The 22,740-nt window shown below is 31.7% G+C and overlaps 1 protein-coding gene across 2 annotated transcripts in view; it reads left to right on the top strand.

Moving 5' to 3' along the window:
- Positions 1–22,740, top strand: part of LOC136990232 (protein sel-1 homolog 1-like) — a 67,153-nt gene that overhangs the window by 6,542 nt on the left and 37,871 nt on the right. For both annotated transcript variants that reach the window (XM_067288621.1, XM_067288620.1), the window contains exons 2-3: positions 7,799–8,376; positions 19,976–20,036. In XM_067288621.1, coding sequence (XP_067144722.1) covers positions 7,842–8,376; positions 19,976–20,036 — 596 coding nt within the window. In that variant the 5' untranslated portion in view covers positions 7,799–7,841. The remainder of the gene's footprint in view (positions 1–7,798; positions 8,377–19,975; positions 20,037–22,740) is intronic.

Here is a 22,740-nt window from a genome sequence, read left to right as displayed (position 1 = left end):
ATAAAGGCCTTTAAATATGGTCATTTGTTGCACATAAATTTCCTTTACTGGATGGTGATTGATTATAACTTAGGAAAAAATTTAACATATTTCAAGTTTGTAAAAAATGTATTGCATATTGTTAAAATAAAGGATGTCATTTCATAAGAATTTTTCATAATTCATCTATCCTTGTTTATCACGTGGGTTTGGTTCCAGAATAACACTGATAAGCAAAATAGTGATGATTCAATAATAGAACCTATGGGAAAATAGGGTTTCATCCCAAGACCCCAAGCTGCCTTCCAACTTACCCAAATATCACCACCAAATAGTTTTTAACACATGTAATGATATTGCATCATGGTTAGAATAACATTTACAGTAAAATTTAATAATACATATATGAAATTATCAATAAATAATAATAATGACAGTGAAAAGTATGTATCATAACACTTACTGGCTTGCTTGCGCAGCTCCTTCTCACTGGGCCTTGATTCTGTCACGGTCATTATGTATCACTACTTGCTGAAGGAAATGTCTGGAGAGTCTGCATTAGAGTCAATGTCTGTGACATGAGGGATAGAAGACATGACTCCAGAAGGGCCAGATATTGGTTCTCTCTGCTGGAGTGGTGTAGGTAAAGTGCTGGAGATGGTGGTAGAACTGGCGAGGGTGATGGAGCTGGCAATGGAGAAGCAGAAAAACTTCTAAAGAAAGTAGTTATCGTTGACTGTTTACTTGCTGCTTGTTGTTCCCTATAAATTTCTTAGTATAAATTTCTTTGTAGGTGCAATTCCGCAATCTAAAATAGCAGTCAGTGATTCTCTCAAAACTTGGGTCAGCTTCATGTATGAGATTGGTCAACTGCTCATAGAGGAACATTATTTTATTTAGGTTTGACATGGTTAATGTTGGACTAGGGTCTGATGGTCATCACTATCATCAACCTCATCTATACCTGGGTTATCCCATTCTTCATCCATTAACTCTATGACCTCTGTGTCATTTATCAGGACAGTCCATGGGCATTTTTATGACCTTGAGAAAAATCTTGTTTTGCTGTTAAAAATGGCAGTCTCTAATATGATAATTTTTACACTGAAGTGTTAAATTGGATCTCATTCATATAATACTGTTCAGAATTGTGAACATTTCAGTTGTTTATTTTCGTTAAAATGGAAGTAACTGATGAATATAAAAGACATGTTTTATACTTTTTATTTTTAAGTGGTGAGAATGCTACAAATGCAGCCAAAAAAATAAATACTGTACATAATCAAATTGTAATTAGTCCAAGGACTGCGCAGAGATGGTTTGAAAGATTTAGAAACAATGATTTTAGTGTGGAGGATAAGGCTCGTACTGGAAGACCCGTTGACTTTGATGATGATGCTCTCTCTGCACTAGTTGAAGCAGAACCATCTTTAACAGTTGATGAAATTGCGGAACGTTTAAATTCATCCCATGGAACTGTTCATAGACACCTACAACAAATCGGAAAAGTTTCAAAGCTAGGAAAATGGATACCACATGAACTGTCAATAGCTAACCGACAACAACGTGTAAACATTTGCACGTCTCTTTTATCCCGTATTGCTTTAGAACCTTTTCTTGGTAGGCTGGTTACTGGAGACGAAAAATGGATCCTCTATAATAATGTGACGAGAAAAAGACAATGGATGGATTGCGACAAGCAGCCAAAACCGACTGCAAAAGGTGGGTTGCATCCAAAAAAAATTATTTTGTCTGTTTGGTGGGATATGTCAGGTGTAATTCACTTTGAGCTGTTAGAACCTAATCAAACAATTACAGCTCAAATGTATTGTGAGCAATTAGAGCGTTTAAATGAAAAATTGAAAAAAAATCGACCGTCGTTAGTGAACAGAAAGCAGGTTCTCTTGCAGCATATTGCCAGACCACACGCTGCAAAAATAACTGTACAGAAACTTGAAAGCTACAACTGGGAAATTTTACCTCATCCACCATATTCGCCAGATATTGCTCCTAGTGATTATCATCTTTTTTGCAGTTTGCAGAATTTTTTAAAAGGGAAAACTTTTGAGGATGAGAACAATGTAAAAAAGGCTATTTCTGAATATTTTGATTCAAAACCGAAATCATTTTATGAAGATGGGATTAAAAAGCTACCATCAAAATGGCAAGAAATTGTACAAAATAATGGCGAATACATTATAGATTGAAATAAAATTTAATTAAAATTTTTTGCTGCTTTTTTGTAGATAAAAATACGCACTAACTTATGGACTGACCTGATAATTCTCTCTCGAGCTTTTATCACATCCATGATGTCATTTGGTTCTAGCTCTTAAAAGTCATCCCCAGGTAATGTCTTTGCCCTGTTCAGGTCTCGAGTCATATGATCTCCCTCAAATCCACCAAAGTCTGGAGTTGTCAGGAAATAACTTGCACCATCCATTCAGAAAGTAAGCTTCATTTATTGCTTTCCATGTCTTGACAATGAAGGAAACACCATCAAGAAAGTTAAATTTTTTCCAATATTGCTGCACTGTTAGTTTCTTATTGTCTGACAATGCCTTGTGTATTGCCTCAAAGGTAAGGTCAAGATACATAAGCTTAGATGTGTCCATCACTTCCTGGTCCATTGGCTGCAAAAGTGAGGTTGTGTTAGGTGGAAGATAGATAAAGATAAATTTGATCTCACTCTGGAGGTCATTTAAGTTGGTAGGGGAGTGGAACAATTATCTAGGAGAAGAATTGCTTTAAAAGTAATATTTTTCTTAGCACAGTATTCTTTTAACTCAGCACAGAATTGGGTCATAAACACTCTTCAAAGATCACTTTTGTCATCCATCCTTTTTTGTTAGCACACCAATGCACAGGGAGAGTTAATATGCTTATGTTCTTAAAAGCATGGGGTCAGGCAGGGCGGTATATAAGCACTGCTTTAGCTTTGAAATCCCCAGCACTATTACCACAGAAGAGTAGAGAAACCCAGTCTTTAGCCAGTTTGAAGTCTGGCATCTTGGCCTCCTCTTTAGCTACATAACTTTTGTCAGGCATACATTTCCAATACAGGGCTGTCTGATCTGCATTTAAAAACTTGACAGGGTAAATATCCGCAATCACGCACCACTTTACAAAATTCTTCAGGGTAAAAACCATTCCACTGTTTGAACAACCTATTGCTCACCACAACTGTAAATTTCTGCTTTGTTTGGTAATTACACATTAAGACATTTTGCATTATTTTTTCAATAAATTAATTTTGTCAATATTGACCACAGTACCATCTATCAACTTTTAGTACCAATCTCTGTTTTTATTTTACTATTATTTCATAACTGTCCAATTCATTACTTGATAGCTTTCTTGACAAATCTACCAACTAAAAGAAGAATAAATTTGAACATACAACTGTTGATAAGTTAGAGTTTTATAATAGCCAATGAGATTGCTATGAGGCAAGTTGATACTATCCTCATTGATAATCTGAAACTCCAACAGTTGAAGTTAGACTTAGGATTGCTAAATTGCCACCTGAGACCAGATGCAAAATTGAAAGAAGCCATTGGGAGAGAGAACCTGTTGGAGAAGCCTCAGGGTACCAGAAAACAGGTAGATACCAAATTGCCAGCAAACAGTCTAGAAAACACTTGCTGTACTGTGATTTTTGTGTAGAAAGCCAAATTTTAATTGAATAAAACCATAGATTTTGATAGTTCCTGCTAGTTGAAATATTATTTAAAAATTACAAAAAAATCATTATTTAGCAAATGATTTTTATTTTTGATCTCTTAGAATTCAAGCATTTAATAATTTCATTTACATTTGTAACATTTACATTTATATTAATAATAGTAGTAGTAATATAGCTCAATATAATTTGGCAACTGTTTGGCTTTAATATATAACTATTGGGTTTGGATGTTTATATTTTGTATACATTTGTAACTCGTACATTAGATTTAAGTTAAATTAAATAACATATAATGATACTATACATCATATTTGTAAATAAAATAATAATAAAACTGTCTCTAGATGTTAATTTAATAGTATATACAATTGTAAAAGTAGAAATTTGTAAGTATTAAGTTGATTTATTGAAACTGTTCTTATCATCATTGGATAAAAATGGAACAGAACATTTGTTTAAAACTATATGGATTACTATTTTAGAAGTATAGTTAGATCACTGTCATAGTTGGAAATACAGTCAATCCTCCAGTTTCAAACTTAATTTATTCCTAAAAGTTGTTCAAAAATCGATTTGTTCTAAAACTAAAACTAAAATTTTTCCATAAGAAACAATAAAAATGGATTAAATCTGTTTGTGACCCCCCAAAATAAAACTTTTTTTTTACCTTTTCAGCTCTATTTCATGCATAAAAATGCCTATAAGGTATTATAATAATGTTTTATCTATATCTATCTATATTCTGGATATACATATTAACCACTCAGCAGTGAGGGACGTATATATACGTTGAGGGCGATAGTGTTGCAGTGGCGAGGGACGTATATATCTGCTACATTCTTTTGGGGGTATCACCAAAAACTACCACGAAAAAAAAATTCACATAAAAAATGAATTACATAACAATAAAAAAGACTTTTCTTTACTAGACATAACGTTTACAAAATATTTTTCCAAAACAGTAATGAGAAAAAATGCGTGAAAAAATACTTCAAAAATTTCCCAGGTATATTCTCCACTACTTTGGGATAGCACCATACCTGACTATCCTACTGCTGAAAGGTTAATAACAAACTGTTCCATTACCACCAACCAAAATCAAAACAAACACTTTACAAAGAAGTGTTATAAATACAGATTCAACTGGGATTGCTTGCATGAAATATAACTACATCAATCAGACAAGTACTTTATCCAAAATATTATGTTTCGATTGATTCGATTTTGATGATTTTAATTGATTAATTAATTTTGTTTTTAATTTTAGTTTTAGTTTCAGTTTTGGTGTAAAAGCCAGTTTTAATTATTATTTTTAGTTTTAATTAACTGGCTATCTAGTGTTAATAAATATTAATATTATAATACAGTATATAGTATTATATCAATAAATTTTTGTCATTTAATTTAACTTAAGCATATTTAAACATGAACTCTTAAATGCCATTTACATTACATGAATGTCAATTAACATGATTTTTATTAATTAATTTGATTTAAATTAAACTACGACACATACTGGAAAACAGAAATAATATCTTTTCTACATGCACACTGAAATGTAATTGAGGCCTTTTTTTGCAAAAACAAATATCAAAATTGGGAAAAAATGAACTTTTCATTGCATCTGGCAACTCTAATGATGGGTGACTTGACCATGAAATATTATTCAACAACAGCATATGCCAACAGAGATATTCTATATGAAAGATTTTGAGTTATTACGAAAACCACATGTCAGTATGTCAAGATTTATTTACAAAAACAATAATTGTCAGGGATATTGCTGTTTTTGTGAAAAAGGTGACTTAAATGATGGCCAACTACATTGAAAAGCATAGTATTCTAGATTGCAATAATCTGAAGGTGTTTGATATTGGTAGGTGTTTGCAGTCAAGAAAGATGATGTTATCTGAGAGGCCAAAGTTCGTAGAATTAGTCACACAAACCACAAAAGGAAGAGAATGGGAACATATGTCGTGGCTCCTGATTGCAGGTATGTAAACATCACCTGTTTATTAAGTAAAAGTTGAATCTGAAGTCAGCAAGGATTATAAAAGTCACTGAAGATGAAGAGGCTGTTCAAATTTATGACACATATTCTGGGCCATACAAAAGTATTCTGATTAGAAGCACTAGGAAGTGGATCAATGACTTAACATTGCCACAAACCTACAAAGATCCAGTACCTATACTGGAAACTTGTGGACTGCTTGAAGTTGTCAGCTTTCCTGCAGAAGGCAGAGAATAAGAATTCTACGAAAGTCTGTCATGAGTTAAAGGTGCTAAACAATATGTGGACATTGAAGAGGAAGACAGCAACAGTGGCTGCAAGGACTCAGAAATGACAAATGCAAACTTTTCCATGCAAAAAGAACTGTGGGACTAAAGTTTCTTAGAACAGTATATGTCAGTCATCAAAAATTTAATTTTTCTTGGGTCTTGTCAAAGGCAATATTTTGGCAATACACAATACTTCAGAATAGCTCACTGTTTTGTCAAATAGGAGAAAAAAATGTCCATGTGCAATGCAATTTAATAGAAATGGGGTTTTATTTTTTCTTTTTCAATTTTCTCAACAGTATGTACAGTATTTTGACGTGTGCTGTTTTTGCAAAAAAGGCCTCAATTTAAATAGCAACATTATTGATGATTTGTATCATGATGTGAGGCAATCTCAGTGCTACTAATTTCTGAATCGGTAGTCTTGTTGATTGGTCAGGCTGTTGACTTTCTTTATCCTTTAAGTATAGGAAGTTGACCATCGGTGGCTGGCTCTGCTGAGTAGCTTGTTTGGTAACTGAATTATTGTACAACAACCAGGAGCAAAATTTTGTTCATAAACTGAATTGTTTGAAAAGCAAGGCATTTGAAACCTGAGGTTTGACTGTACTTTTTAATAAAATACGAAGGTTCGTCAGGTATTCCTTATGGATAATGATCCTTCCTGTTTTTCTTGTGAATACCTAATGAAGATTATTACAGACGGATGAAACATTTGTATAAATAAACAAGCAAATATTTATTATTGTGACACCATCACAATGCTAGGCTGCAATTTTTAATCATATTTTTAATTTATTTAATTTAAAATATATGCTCTCCACTTCAAATTAGTAGTGTCTTGCCCCTGTACATCATACTTTCCTGTTAGCAATAGAGTCGTGCTGGTCATCTAATTAACTCCTTTCAGGGGAAAATTTTTGAATTGAAATAACATAACTTTTGTTGCAAATTAGAAGTTCATATATAGTTAATTGGGACCACCTGCCTCTAAGGTTTCCATATTTGGTCTTGTCTTTTGTTTAACTTTGTTCTGAAGATTAAGGAAAGATGGTACTGGGAATTTATAGGTCTACAATTTTTTCAAATTGCAGCCCAATAATTTTTATTCCTTTTTACTGGTTTTTGTGATATTTTGTGTATAGTTTTATTCTTAACAACTAGTTTTTTGCTGTGGTGCAGCAACACTTTTTAACATAAGTGTATATAGTTTTGTGTTTTTTAATAAATAAATACAAAATTATATATTCTTAAATTTTTAATTAATTTCATAATTTTGATTATCTAAATAAAATTTTAATGTATTTTATTTAGATAAAATTCAAATGTATTTTCATCTGATGACAGCTGATGGTGCTGCAAATGCTTTTCCCAGAGTTGGCTATCCAGTTCTATCTAGTCCGTACTCAATGTTTTAAGCTCAGACTAGATAGGACTGAGTAGATTGTTTTTAAATTTGAGTTCACAAATTGTTATAATTACCTATGAATTTGTTACAAAATTACAACCTGTTAACAAATTTTAAATATACTATAATATAAATATATGATATTAAGCAAAGGCACAATTTGTTTTGTGTCATCTAGTATGTATATGTAATTAATATTATTATTAATAATTAACATGTAAAGTACTTTTATCTTTGTTCTTGATGTGATGATACTTTATATGTTAAACAAAACTAAGAATGCTTTCTAATTTACTGAATTTTTATATATTTGTTAAAAAATATTCTCTATGCATGTTATACGTTGCTAGATATTCAATAGTTTAATTGTTATGAAACTTATGTTGTTATAACTAAGTCTGTTTTCATGAGGTTTGGAAATATAGTCTGAATTTTTCTATTTACAGAAAATATCAAGAACTGAAGATTTTTAACAAGTACGAGTTCAATATGGTCTTTTTAAAATGTCAGAAAGTATTATTATTGTTACTATTTTTATGGTTAAGAAACAATATTGTGAAAGCTAATCAAGATACACACATTAAATCTCCTGCTGTTAGTGTAAATGTAAATAATCCTTCTGAAGATGAACCAAAAGAATCATCATTAAATTCACCTGTTACTTCAGAGAATAATGATGCACCATCTAGTGAAGAACCTGTTTCTAGTCATTCAAATGAAAAAATAACAAATTCTGAAAATTTAAAAGTTATTACCAAAACTGAAGATTCAAAAACAATTGCAGATTCAGCTGATGAATTATTAGTTAAGGATGATAGAGAAGATTCTAGTTCTAATTTATTGGAAAATCCAACCGACAATGATAATTTATATAAGAAGAAAGATGATGATAATGTGCATAAAAGTGAAATGAAAGAGAAATCTATTTCTCTTGAAAAAGAGGTTTCTGATGATTCTAATTCATTAAAAGAAGAATCTGAAAAATTACCAGTGAAAGAAGAATTGACAGAAGAACAAAAACAAGGTTTGTAATGAAAAGATAATTAAATTATTTAGACATTTAAAGATAATTTTTAGCATTGATAAATTGTATTAATTTGTATTTTATATTTAAAATACAACTAGTGTTAAGAAAGATATTTTTTAAAGAATTATATTACTTTCATTATAAATTGTAAAATTAGATATTAGCAAAACTATCAAGAGTTGGTTTTTGCATTTCGAAAATTTTTTGATTCGAAAAAGGTTTTTAACCGTTTTTATCTACCTGAGGAAGATGAAAATAGTTTCGTCGAAAGCGCTAGTGATTATAGCGATATTCGTAAACACTTAACGCCTGGATGTTAATTTTCTCGTTTCTTGCTTAGTAATATTTTTTATTTGGTTCATCTGTAAATGCTATATTATATTAATATTATTGATAATTTATAAAACAAGTTAATAAATAAATTTATTTCCAACAATTTTGCAGTATAAAATGTTTTTAAATAGAAAAGATTTATATATATATGACAATTACGGGGTCTGTTCAAAAGTTTCTGAACTTTTTTGAATAGTGCTGCTTCCAGTTGGTTATTTTTTAATCCACTTGGAGGTGTTGTGTCTGCAGAAACCTCCCGAGTAACCTCCTTCAATCTGTTTGTTGATATCTTGTTTTGGTGATTAGTTACGGCTGTTTATGTGAAGGGGTGTTTGTGGGGTTTGGCAAAAAATCGGATTTGCGGAAATGAGCTCTTTGAAGTTTGATTGTTCTGTGAAATTCTGTGTGAAACTTGGGAAATCCTTCACAGAAACTTTTGAGTTGATTACCAAGGCTTATGGTGAGGGTGGGTGAAACGTCCTCTGTCCACAAAATAGCTCAACAAGTTCGCTCAAATGTTAAGGTGATGTTGATTATTTTTTTGATGCAAAGAAGGTTGTGCATTGCAAATACCTACCTACAGGCCAGACAGTCAACACGGAGTACTACCTGGGGGTTATGAAACGCCCAAGAGACAGAATCTCGGAAGAGACGGCTCGAACTCGGAGTGGCGAGTGGTTTTTTTCGCTACGACAACGCTCCAGCTCATTCATTCCTCAGAACTCGTGAGTTTTTGGCCAAAAACAAGACTGCTGTGCTTCTCCACCCACCTTACTCACCTAACTTGGCCCCATGTGACTTTTTCCTGTTCCCCAAACTAAAAAACCTGCTCAAAGGAAAAAGATTTGCCACCATTCCAGAGATAGAGAAAAATTCAACAGAGGAGCTTAATGAGCATTCTGGAAGAAGCGTTCCAGGACTGTTTCAAAAGGTGGAAACACTGTTGGGATAAGTGTATACATTGGGGAGGAGACTGCTTTGAAGGGGATTCTGACCAATAAATTGTAAGTGAAGTATTTTTTTTGTAATAAATAAAGTTTGGGACTTTTTGAACAGACCTCGTATATATGTAAGTAATGGTCATACATTGTCAGATACAAAATTTTAAATATTTATTTCAATGTTTTAAATTTTATATTTAAAATCCTGTATACAATAGAATTATCGTGATTACAGATATTGTTAATTATGTATCAAAAATATATACAGATATTGTTATCAGTCATCTAATATTACCAATATTAATATGTTCCAAAACTTATGAATTAAAATACTGTAATTTGGGGCAAATAAAAACAAAACTTAAAGAAAATTTTGTATGTGCCTGATGAAAAACTAACAAATCAAAAATTTCTCAATGTTATCTGTTTTGGCATTATTTTTTAAACCACTGCCATTATGTTTTTTAGTAGGCTGGCAATAGTGTTCTAGATATTTGTTTTGTAAAACATATTACCCTAATAGTATGAGTTTATTTACTCTAGTGTTTGTACAAATCACCATAATCCATTCTTTGGTGTCTGTAAAACTTAGAGCAGCAGATTCGTGCTTTGAAGCCTGTAAACTTTCTTGGAAGTACCTTCTAGTTTATTCCTGATTGATCTGTGTTGTACACATCATCTCTAGAGTAGCCCTCATTTTCCATACACTGCAAAAACTTCTCTTTGAATTCAGTTGCTATCACAAGACAATGATATTCTCTCAATATGAAATTATTTATACAATGGCAAGATTTAAAATTCTTTAGCCAACTAGTAACAACTTTGAAATTAGATGAATCATCCAACTTAATATTTAGTTCTAGCATTTTCAAAGGACTTAATATCAGATTTCCTTTGTTTCAACTTTTGTGTAAACTACAAATAAAATGCACTATCAAGGGCACTTTGTGTTCCTCTTTCTTGTCATGCTTGTCTCATGGTTTTTGATTTCTTTGAGCTGCCATCACTTGCTCGCTTCATAGTGTTTCATTTCTTTGAGCCATTGTCTGAGTTCAGTTTTGATGCAAATTTTAAGATTGACTCTCTCTTTTTTTTTTGTATCTGGAATTGTTGCTTTGCCAACATTAAAAATGTTGACCAACAGTTTGATTTCCAGATTTGACTTCATTGTTAACATGTTCTGCTTTCTTTTTGGAAATGAAGCTGTTCTGGACAAGAATTTTACACATACACAAACTGGATAAACTGTTTTTCAACAAGCAAGAAAGGAAGAATTTGGGAGTGGCATGGATTAGTGGCACTTACAGTAGGAGCTAGGAATATGTATGACAAGATAAACAAATTAAGATTAAAATCCAAAATTAAAACTGGAAGAGATAACTTGTAAAATGAAAACCATTCACAGTTTTCATCAAAAGGGTTTAAGGAACTGTAATAATTAAGAAAGGGTTTCATTGATTGATAAGGGCAAACACTCAGGGAAAAAAAGACATATGTGAAGTAGAAGATAAAAGAAATGAATTTATTATGCATGATGATAATGTGCAGGTATAAAAGGATTCCAATTCTAGGGTTTTTGATTAATGGTCTCCCAAAATCTGGTCATTGGTAGAACAATTACAAAAATTATTGCGATTTGTACAAAAAGAAACTGAAAATAATAATTACAAAAATTTTTCTCTTACACTAATTCTTAATACTAAGGCTGAATTCACACTGCTGATGACCAATTGTTAAGGAAACTATCAAAACTTTGATGGTAATCATAGCCATTCATATTGAGAGAAAAACAAGTTGATTTCTCTGCTTTGGTCCAGGAATTATGATTAAAAGTTTATTGAAGGATTTTTTAAATTATTTTTGTATATCTCAAAATATTTTAGACCATTAAGCTTTTTAGGGCATCTTTCTTCAATATGAGAGATTAGCAGTTCATCTATCTTCTTCAAAGAATTGTGGGAAGTTCACACTGATTGGCCAATTCCATTACGACAACAACAAAATGGTGAATCTTGGTCAACTTTAGATCAACAAATAACTAAGACAAAAGTCCAATGATAACGACTGATGTAAACATTTTACAGACAAAGATAAATGATGAAAACATTGGTTTTTGTCATTGGCAATGTGAATGCAACCTAATTTATACCTAGAAGGATATAGAAGATAGGGAGTGAGAAGTAGCAAAGATAGTGGATAAGATAGGAAAGGATACCTGGGTAGTATAAACATTGTTCAGCCATACGAAAGCTGCTTAAACACAAAATTCTCACTTTCTTTCTTTTCTTTAATTCTTGAGGGGTTTTGTATATTTGATCTCAATAGCCAGTTACTCTTGTTCAGACTAATCAAGTTGAAATGCTGGTATCTTCAGCCAAGGAAGTTCAGAGCTTTCTATCTCAAGTTTCATTTTTCTCCTATCTAATAGGTATTAGACACTGCAAATGTCACTCTCCTTTCATTGTTCTCCCTCATTGAGAACTGGTCAAAAAGTAACTTTCCTTTACCTCATATGTCCCTCAGGTAACATCGTATACATGTTGGTGAATTCTAGGAAGTGGCCCTCACCTCCAAGAAAGAATTAAGAAGATTAGAAATTTCTCGAAGGTGGAAAGAACAAAGAACAGGGAAAATGTCGGAAGGACAAAAGCAGACTATGTGGCATACAACAAACCTGAGGCAGTTTTATAAAATAAACTGAAAATGTTTGTTTTTTAAATTATTTTGCTGGAAAAGTGTGGATGGTTTTCATTTTACAAATGAAGATTGATACTCAAAGACCCAAACACAAGAAAACAGAAGGATTATGACAATTAGTGTCAGATTTTCCAGGAAATGCACATTGCATGCAGTATAATTCTGAGAATATTTTGCACTGACCCTGTCAGAGGTTTCAGTGTGGGATATTCTTAGAATTACAGTGTTTACAGTATTCTCAGACTTAACATGTATAGTATGTAAGCTGGCTATTAGTGGTGAGGCCAATTGTCTCTGAAATGTGATAACAAAATCCAAACAGAAGGACATCCATTTAAGGTTTGTTTTGACAATCCAAGAAAACACAAGAAATAAAAAAAAAGAGAGAGAGAGAGAGAAGTTTGGATAATTGATGCTTCATCGTAATGTCAAACCTTCAAACAAAGTTGTATATATAAAACTTGTTACTACTAATAATTAAGCTGCAATTTGAAAAAATTGTAGACCTATAAATTCTCACTGTCATCCATTTGTCTTTCTTTTCTTAACCTCAAAAACAGAGTTAGATACAGTAAGACCCTGCTTAACACTGCCTTGCTTAACGCTGATTCAATATAACGTGGTCTGCTTGATGCCTAAAAAATGCTCAAAATTTACGCTGATTTAAATTAACGCGGTATTTCATCGATTCGTATATAGTACAGTTATTCCCAAACATGAACCAATCAGCAAAAGGTAGCAATTCATTGTAGCGCTGTACTTCCCTTAAATCTATGTTTGTTTTGTGCAATTTTGGAAAAAAATATAACATCATGGATGCCATAAGAAATATATCAGCTTCGCTTGGCAAGAATTAACTGTATGAATGGAAAATGCATGAACGGAGTGTGGAAGAAGTAATGGCTGAAAGTATCCAAGAATTCTCAACGAAAAGAGCCTATTGCTGGATCGTTAGGTTGACAAAATTGTCAACTTAATCGATACAGGAGATGTAGACAAGCAGGATATTGGGGAGTTACTGCAGGTTTCTGGTAAGAACCTTATCAATGACGACCTTCAAGAACTGGCAGAACAAGGAATTCATGTAGAACTGGAAAATAGAGATTCTGAAGATGAAGAACCCAAAAAATTTCTCTACAGTTTCCCTTAGTAAAAGTTTGGTAACTATAACTGAAATCATTGATCAAATTGTGCAGAATGATCCAGATTTTGATAGGAGTGCCAAAGCAAAACGAGGCGTTTTGGATGCGATCTTCTGCTACCGACATTTGCTTAAGGGGAAAAAAAAAGAAAGCAACCAAACTATACAACTTCATCGCAAAAAATAAGAATTTCAGAAGAGCCAGGACCTACATCACAAAAAATTAACTTTACATTTCTGTGTGCACGTTTATATGTTATTTAACATATATTATTATGCAAAAATTTATATAAAAATAACTTAAAATTATAGTAAAACTTTCTTATTTTTTGGTTGCGTGTTCCCTATCCCTATTTACTCTACGTTAAAATGGTCTCGTTTAATGCTGTTTGGCTTAGTGCTTTGTCGTCTAGGAATGCATCCCCGCGTTAAGCGGGGTCTTGCTGTAGATGAAATCCAAGACCAGATATGGAAACCTAAGGGACTGGAGGCCCTAATTAACTATATACAAACTTCCGATGCAAATTGGAAGTCACATTATTTCAATTCAAAACTTTTCCTCTGAAAGCAAGCAATTATAGATGACTAGTATGACTCTATTGTTAAAGGAAAAGTATGATGTACAGGACAAGACTAATTTGAGGTGGAGAGCATATATTTTAAATGAAATAAATTAAAAATATGATTAAAAATTGCAGCTTGGCATTGTGACAATGTCAATAAGTAATTGTTTGTTCTTATTCTTTGAGGTTCTTAAACTTTTAAATAAAATTTGAAAAATTAGACAGTACAATCAAACCACTATATTACTGTTTGTTTGCCTCTGAAATTGATACTAAACTGAGTGTCATGCTAATCTTGAAGAAACTCAAATAATAAGTGCAACAGTATATCAGAAATTAAGTTTCCCTAAATTTTCCTTTATTAATAAAGTTTACAAGTGCAAGTTTGGTAGTAAGGTACCAAACAATATCCCATATGTGCATTCTTGTTTTTATATGTATCATGTGACATGTTCATGAAGGTTAAAAAGAAGTCTGCAAGTCAGCATAAACATGTCTGGATTAATTACTGACAAGTCACCACCACCAGATTTCATCGGACTACATTTTTCTTGATTACATTTAATTAATTTCTAAATAATTTGTCACTAGAGGGAAGTATTAGGCACCATCTCTTATTAAATTTAATAATTATAATACCATATTTACTCGCATATAAGATGATCTTGCATATAAGACGAGGTGTGACTTAAAAGATCAAAATAAAGAAAATTAGATTTATTAATACAACTCTAATTTTATTTTGTTTAATCACAAATAAAATCTCAAATGCATGTAAATGCACACATTGCCCAGCAAAAATTACTAGTATTTTAAACTTTAAAGAAAAATCTTGTAAAATCAACATAAAGCTAGACAATCAGGAATATTTTTTGACAATTCTTAACAGTTGAATCCACTCTCCAAGGATTACACTTATGAGTTTCTCCAAATTCTGATTTCTGAATAATCATCTGTTTTCACATGGGAATGGATTAAAACATATATCGTGCTCCCATGTGATTTTGGAATTTCAATCTGGATTCAATTCAAAAGCTTTGCATTTCCTGTTGCTATTCATCTTTACTCCTGACAATATACAAGAACAATTCAAACAACCTAGATAAAATACTTTTGTTTTTAAACACCGGAGGGCAAGAATCCGGTAAAACATGCGAATACACTGTTTACAAAAATTATCGCAAAAATGCAAAAAATCCTTCGCTCGTGCGTATAGGACGACCTAGGTTTTTGAAGCAGTGAAAAATGAATAAAAAACCTCATCTTATATGCGAGTAAATACAGTAAATTAAATAATTTAGAATATTTTGGAAGAAAAGAATCTGCCCGGAACAGGACTCAAATCTTCAACTCCTGCTTACCATGTGGATGTGTTGCCAGTTACACTACCCAAGCCTTCAGTTCGATCTCCTCTTCTAGTTATATTTAATTATGATATAAGTATCTTTGGTTACTCCATTCTGGAATATTGTAAATTATTTAACTTATAATTATTAAATTTAATAAGAGATGGTGTCTAAAGCCTCTCTAGTGACAAATTATTTAGAAATTAATTAAATATAATTGTGAAAAATGTAGCCCGATGTAATCCGGTAGTGGTTTGGCTTATTAGAAATAAGTTGGGATTCGAGATGTTTGTATAATAATTACTGACTAAAGGAAGAAATGCAGGATATAATTCATTTTCTGTGGGCAAAGAGGACTGCACCAATTGAAATTCATCAAGAACTAGAAGTTATATATGAAATGGCATAAACTGTGTAGAAATGGTGATAAGATTTTAAGTCTGGTCAAATGAAATTCTGCGGTGAGGAAAGTTGGGGCAACATTCAACAATGACTATGCTTATATTTACATTGAAGAAGTTATTCAGTACATTCAAGATTGGATCTATGCAAAATAAAAAATAGATTTGATTACTTATATGTGATGATGGTGGATATTGTTCATGAATGTTTAGGCTTTTGATAAATGTTCTTCTGTTGGTCTAGAGCATTGGTTCCCAAAGAGCGAACTATTGCTCTCAGGGGGCAGTGAGTAAATCTAGGGGGTGAAAAGAAGCAAGGGGACAGTAGGGAGGCACTGGAGGCAGTCCTGACCAAATGGTGACAAATAAGAGAGGGTTTGTGTCTCTGACAACCTTTTCCTTTCCTCTGTTAAAATAGGTAAGAAGAAACATTGTGTTTAATTGTTTCCAGATGTTGAGAACAATGTAGAGTAAGGACACAAAGTGTGAGGTTTGTAGTAAAGCTTTTCTAAGAATATTTCCAAACCTTTTCAAACTAGGAAAAATGGGTTGGGGATGTTAGATATAAGTTTATAGAACCAAGGGGGCAATGGTTTGAAGAAGTTTGGGAATCGTTGGTTAGAGCAAGGATCACCAAACTTTTTTTACAGCAGACCAGATAACTGAGAGAATGATGAGCACAGGCTGTATTTTGTTCAATACAGCACACTGAATACACAATAAATAAAAACAACCAGCATATTTATTTACCAGTACACAAACACGATCGCTGCAGCAAGCTCGCAATCGCTTTCCTTAGAAACTTCATTGCAGGTAGTTATACAAAAAGCGCTCTGATATCCAAAGTTGCAAGAAGTTGCTGAATTTTTTATTTTACTGATTTATCAAAAACTTTTATTACTGTCAGATGCGAAAATCTGATTGGACTAATTTTGGCATTTTTACTTACACTTATTTTAATTCTTTTATATAGTAAGTTTATCTACAATCTATGATGTTTCCATATAAATAATTAAATTTTATCTCATTTGTGGCACAGTGCAACAACGGGCCAGATGAACTGACCTTGTGGCTGGATCCGGCCCGTGGGTCATAGTTTGGTGACCCCCTGATCTAGAGGAAGCTGACAGTCAGAAACATGAGTCTGTGTATTTACTATGAGATATTATGCAAATTAGAATGATACATGCTTTTGCTTTATCATTACAAGTCATTTTCCAAGATGGAGTCAATGATCTGGAATCATCTGTCCAAAGAAATTCAAGGTTTTTCCAAATTATGACTGGTAAAGTTATGATTGCTGTTTTTAGATGTCCATATAGCAATAATATATACATGAGCTGCTTGTTGTACAGTACATGGCCACCTTCATTGGTCTCTTTCTATCTCTTTCTTTGTCAATTCAGTAGAATCTAGTCCTCTCCTCCTAGTTCTCATCAAAGTCCTCTGTCATCTGTCTGTCATGTCCATGCCTAGATGCTGCTACTTTAATATAATACAATTTTTTATGTTATCCATCCAACTGGAACAATGTGTGAGTTCTTCAACAAGTTTTCTGAATAACAATATCTTTTATCTGTCATGATACCCATAGGGATATGGAATAATTGATAGTGTTTTGGTTTCCTATATACAGACATAGATGTGAATTCAATTTTATATATATATATAGAATTTTCTTAATTTGAATTATATTTATTTATTCAATATTATATCTATTTTACTATATTCAATTTGTATTAACTTTTATATATAATGTAACTTATAGATGATTTTGTATTTCAATTGATTTTCATCATTAAATAAAATTTTTATTTATGTTTTCTACAGTATAAAAATGAGTATTTTGTCTTATATTAAAAGTTTTCTATATTCAAAATTGTTTTTCCATGCTATACCACAAAAAGGACTTCTCTTTATATAAATTTTATCTTGCATTTTCACACTGTTTCATCATTAGAAAAATTTGAATTAAAATTCTGCTATTGTTTTAGGTTATTCACAATGGGCAGCTTTTCTTGGTAAACTGACTTTCACAGCATTTTTAAACATGACAAAAGTGTTGCTTTTCATGGCCTTGTTTTTATTAGTACATGTCCTTTGGCAAAAGCCAATGGCTTAATGGAAAACTGTCTTGGAGCAATGATTGCTGATTTTTGAAACGCATCAACACACTGATCATCACATTTGAGATTTACAAGATGGTGAAAAGTAATTCTCTTAAAGGCAGAAATGTTGATCAATAAAGCTGAAATGAGAATTGCAACATTTGTCATCAAAAACCTCGAAAATGTTAAGGTTTGTCTTTCATATTTCTAAATAGCAAACAACAGATTTAAATACTTTGGAATTTATTCAACAACTTTATTACTGTATTAAATTTCAATGGAGATAAAATAAATTTACTGTTTTCTGTCATTCAATTGCTGTCCCTGTTTTTGTTACTAAGTGTCATTATTTTCCTGAAATTATTCAGTCTATTTGCATATTCGTAGTTCAAAGCTTTCATATAGTAGTTCCGCTCTTCTAAAGGCTAGTTCGTTACAACGGATTCTGCACGAGTGGTAATGGCCTGACCAACTTGCCATTGTGATGTTATTTCATGACAGAAAAGTAATGTGTTGGCAAGTTGAGTCCAACATGACTTTAACTGAAATGGAAAATGGAAAGTTAAACACTCATCCAATGACAGAAGATTATTCATATGATGTAACTTTCTTAATATGACAAGTTATCAACTTGATGTTTGATCATGTTGTGTAATATTAACAATGAAATTTTAACTGAAACAATTAGATGATATTAATCTCAATCACCTCTGTTTTGACTTGTATGATCATTTAATTATATTTCTGCAATTTGGTTGTCATGATATTCTAATTTTTTCAAATTCCCTTATTAAGTTTATCATCATTCCTAAATTTTGACTAAACTTTATTTAAAACTAATGCAGGTATACCTCGCCTTACGTCGGTAATTGGTTCCAGGAGAGGCGACGTAAGTCGAAAAACGATGTAAGTCAAATTTACTTGTGTAATTACGACGTAAGACAAAACCACGGCAGAAAATGCCAATAATGAGCACTTAAAGACCTCTAAATAAGACGACAACACAAAAACACAGATGTTTTCATGTTTCATTCTCTAGAATTTATGATGATTATATTAACATTTACTGTAAATGTACACATTTTAATATGATTTTATGTGCTTTTAACACTTCTAGTGATATTACAACTTCAATATTTGTGGCGGACGGATGTAAAGTCGAATAAAATGACTTAAACTTGATTTTTATTTTTCCATATACTTTTTTACAAACGACGTATAATCGAGAATGATGTAATTCGAGGTATACCTCTACAGATAATTCATCGTGATTAGTATTATAATAGCATCTGTTTTTTTAATCTAACATTTTACTCATCTACTGTGACTATATACTCGTCAAGGTCAGAACCAGAAAAAAAAGTGTAATGTGATAGGATCACTTCAATGACAGTAGGTAATCTATTTGATACTGTGGCATTTTCTGTCATAATATGAACCAACCTTAAAGTAAGAAAAGCTTTCCATCACAAATACCACTATTATCTTGTGGAACAGTAAATTTTAGAGTATTTTTTTCTTAAATATTATGGTAAAACAGTTTGAATATTTAATTTATAAAATTTTTCCTTTTATATAAAAAGAAATAAAATATAAAAAAATGAATTTTTTTGTGAAGTCTTTAAAGTAATGATTTCAATATATAATTTATTTTAAATATGAACAAGTTATTCATGCTATTTTGCTCTCTCATAAAATTACTTCTGTGATTGTTATTGGAGAATAATGGTAATTTATTACAGTTCAACAAAACACATACCAAATTTTAAGCTAGAAAAAGTACTTAAAAGTAATCTGATTAATGATTTTGAAATTTTTCTATTACATCTTTATATTCAACATCTAAAAAAGAAAAGAACATTCGAACAAGTTTATTTCAAATCAGTTATCTCTGTTCAAAAGTTTTGTTGAACTGTAAAACAATATGTATCTCTCTCTTCAGTAAAATGATAATTGAAAATTTAGTTTTCTAGAAAATAAACATTTTGTTTTTGTAAAATACAATAATTTAGATAATATAAATAAATAAATATTTGGATTTAATTGATTAATTTTTTAAATTTTAGTGCAAATTTTATATGAAACAGCAAAGAGCATATTGAATTCTACAAAACCAGATAAAAAACGGTATGGAAAATCTGTTCTTTGAATAATTTCATTTAAATTTATAACACAATATATTTACAATATATAATTTTATTTGACAGCTTATTGAAAAGAGTATTGTGGTAGACATTTGTCTAATGCTTTCCTTTTTAAATGATTTAATTAACTTTCAGTTTTTGATCCGAAATTTAACAATCATTAGACAGAATTTGTTATAGACCTAGTATATGTAATAATTATTAGTGAAATAATATTGTAATAATAGCCCAATGTAATTTGGCAATCATTTGGCTTTAATATACAACTATCAGGTCTGGATGTTTATATTAAAGCTGTTCACTGTAAAATATTAGTTTTTAATTAATGTATGAAATTTTATGTAAATAAATATGATTAGAAAATTATTTAAAATCACTATTTAAATTTTATATTTCATAAATTTTATTTTAATATCAAAAAGATAGTCAACATATGCAGGACTTTATTCATTCACATTTGATCTGTAATTGCAATTTTTTACCCCAGTGTTGAAAATAGCAAGTCAATTTTGACACTCAGAAGATTTCAAATTAAAATGGTTTCTGTTTGTTTCTATCATTCTAACTTTGTTTAGGTGTATTTTTAACCAGTATGACAGATATTTTATCCCAATTTATCATTTGTAAGACATTGTTTTCCAATTATTTGTGTAAGAATTTCCAAAAACTTGATGTCACAAAAGATTTAAGACACAGAAAAGAATGAAGAAAGGTTCAGATCCAATCACTCCTGCCGGATTGGTTTCATTTGCGAAGCCACATCGGAGCTACGGACCTTTGGTAAATGTGATGTGCCACTGCGTGGGCGATTACACAAACTTCTTGTTTCTTCAAAACATTGTATTAGGAAACCAGTCCGGCAGGAGTGATTGGACCTGAACCTTTCTTCATGTCTTTGTAAAGTTTCAGCCAGCAACTTGTGGCTGAGATAAAACAACTTCACCAGTAATGCTTTATCCACCAACATCAACATCATGATGAAAACCGTATGTCAGTGCCAGTAACAAGAAAATTCAGAAGTGAGCTGTTAATCGTACACCCTGCATTTTATAAGACTCAGATTTGCACAATTCCACTGATTTATTGTGTTCAGCACCCTCTGTCGACAAAAATTTGAACTATTTTTTTCCCTCTACCCAAAAAAATCCCCTTAGTGAGAATAACTTTTACACAAACCATATTCAAATATACCAGTTCTTTCAACTTTTATGAATTTTTAAACTATTTACAAATTTATGGGACACCCTGTATATGTTGTTTTACTTGTTGTTTTGTTCTTGACTTGCCTGTTATCTGAGGGGGCAGAAAAATTTAGTCCTTATGTGACTTTCTCTATGTATAGATGATAAATAAATAAATAAAATTAATTTTATTCAATAACACTATAATAAACCATAATTACTTACATTTAACATTTACTATTTCATATATAAACCATTTTACAGATATTTCATACAAGTAGAAAAATACTTTAATATCTTATTACAATGATGCTTCTTTACTTTTATGCTATGCCCTCTATTACGTCATACCATAATTTATTAATTTGCATACCTTCTGATATATTGATCAAATTTTCGTTTTTAGCATGTTTTTTAATTTATATGTTCTTTAAATTTACGTTTATATATATCAGTTTCTTTGTGTTTTTACCTTATTTCTATTAATTTCATAATTATTAGTCATTGAATGTTCATACCATAGGAATTGTGTCTCAGCCAGATTGCTCCTTCATGCTTTTTAATTTTTTTATTTAATACACAACCTGTTTCACCTAATGAGTAGGATTCTCACATGTACATTCTAATTTATACATGGTCTGTAAATAAAGTAATGAGACTTTTTCTGTAAATATCTATATTTATAATTAATCTACAAATCAACTCTGTCTCTTTCAAAATAGTCCCCTTGGGAAATGACATAGTGCCTGAGATGTTGCTTCCACTCTTTATAGCAGTGCTGGAACGCAGAAAGCAGAATAGCTTTCAACTGGTCAGTTACAGCCTGTTTTACATTCTCTGTTATGCCAAAATGGTGCCCTTTGAGGTGTTGTTATAGTCTGGGGAAGAGAAAGTAGTCACTTGGGCTTACGTCAGGTGAATACGGGTGCTGAGCAGCGCCGGATTAAGCCTCTAGCGGGCCCTAGACAAAATTTAAATTGGGGCCCCATTTAAATAAGTTGCTTCTAAACAAATCTTATATAATGTGACATTAGCGTAGCTAGCATGGGTGACACCCGGTGCGAATATCGTGGTGTCACCCCAAGTCACACCGTAGTGTCACCCTTTTTAACTCTTTTATAAAACACTATTGAATTGTAATATCTTCGCACTCGAGCAACTTGAACGCTACATCGAATATGCGATGTCCCGATGTATAAGTTTAGATTTAGAAAATAAATCATAACCATACATCAGTACTACCACGAGAGGCGACCCTAGGAATATTTCTAGATGGTGGGAGAGATCTCGTGGCGCACGGGTGGCTGTTGACATTTTTTTTTTTTTTTTTTTTTAGATAATGGCTAGTCGAGCAGAGCTTAGTAGGAATTGTTAAATACAGCCTTTTCTGTCCTATCTAATTTCTTAAATAATTTTTAACTCGTTTTGAAACAGAGAAATCTTCTGCACTGAAGCCGGGCCCCTCCAAATTACAGGCCCTAGACATTTGTCTACTTTGCCTATTCG

The sequence above is a fragment of the Centruroides vittatus genome, unplaced genomic scaffold, assembly GCF_030686945.1.
Source record: "Centruroides vittatus isolate TY-2023 unplaced genomic scaffold, ASM3068694v2 scaffold_861, whole genome shotgun sequence".
NCBI lineage: Eukaryota > Metazoa > Arthropoda > Arachnida > Scorpiones > Buthidae > Centruroides > Centruroides vittatus.
This window is presented reverse-complemented; position numbering and strand designations above follow the sequence as displayed.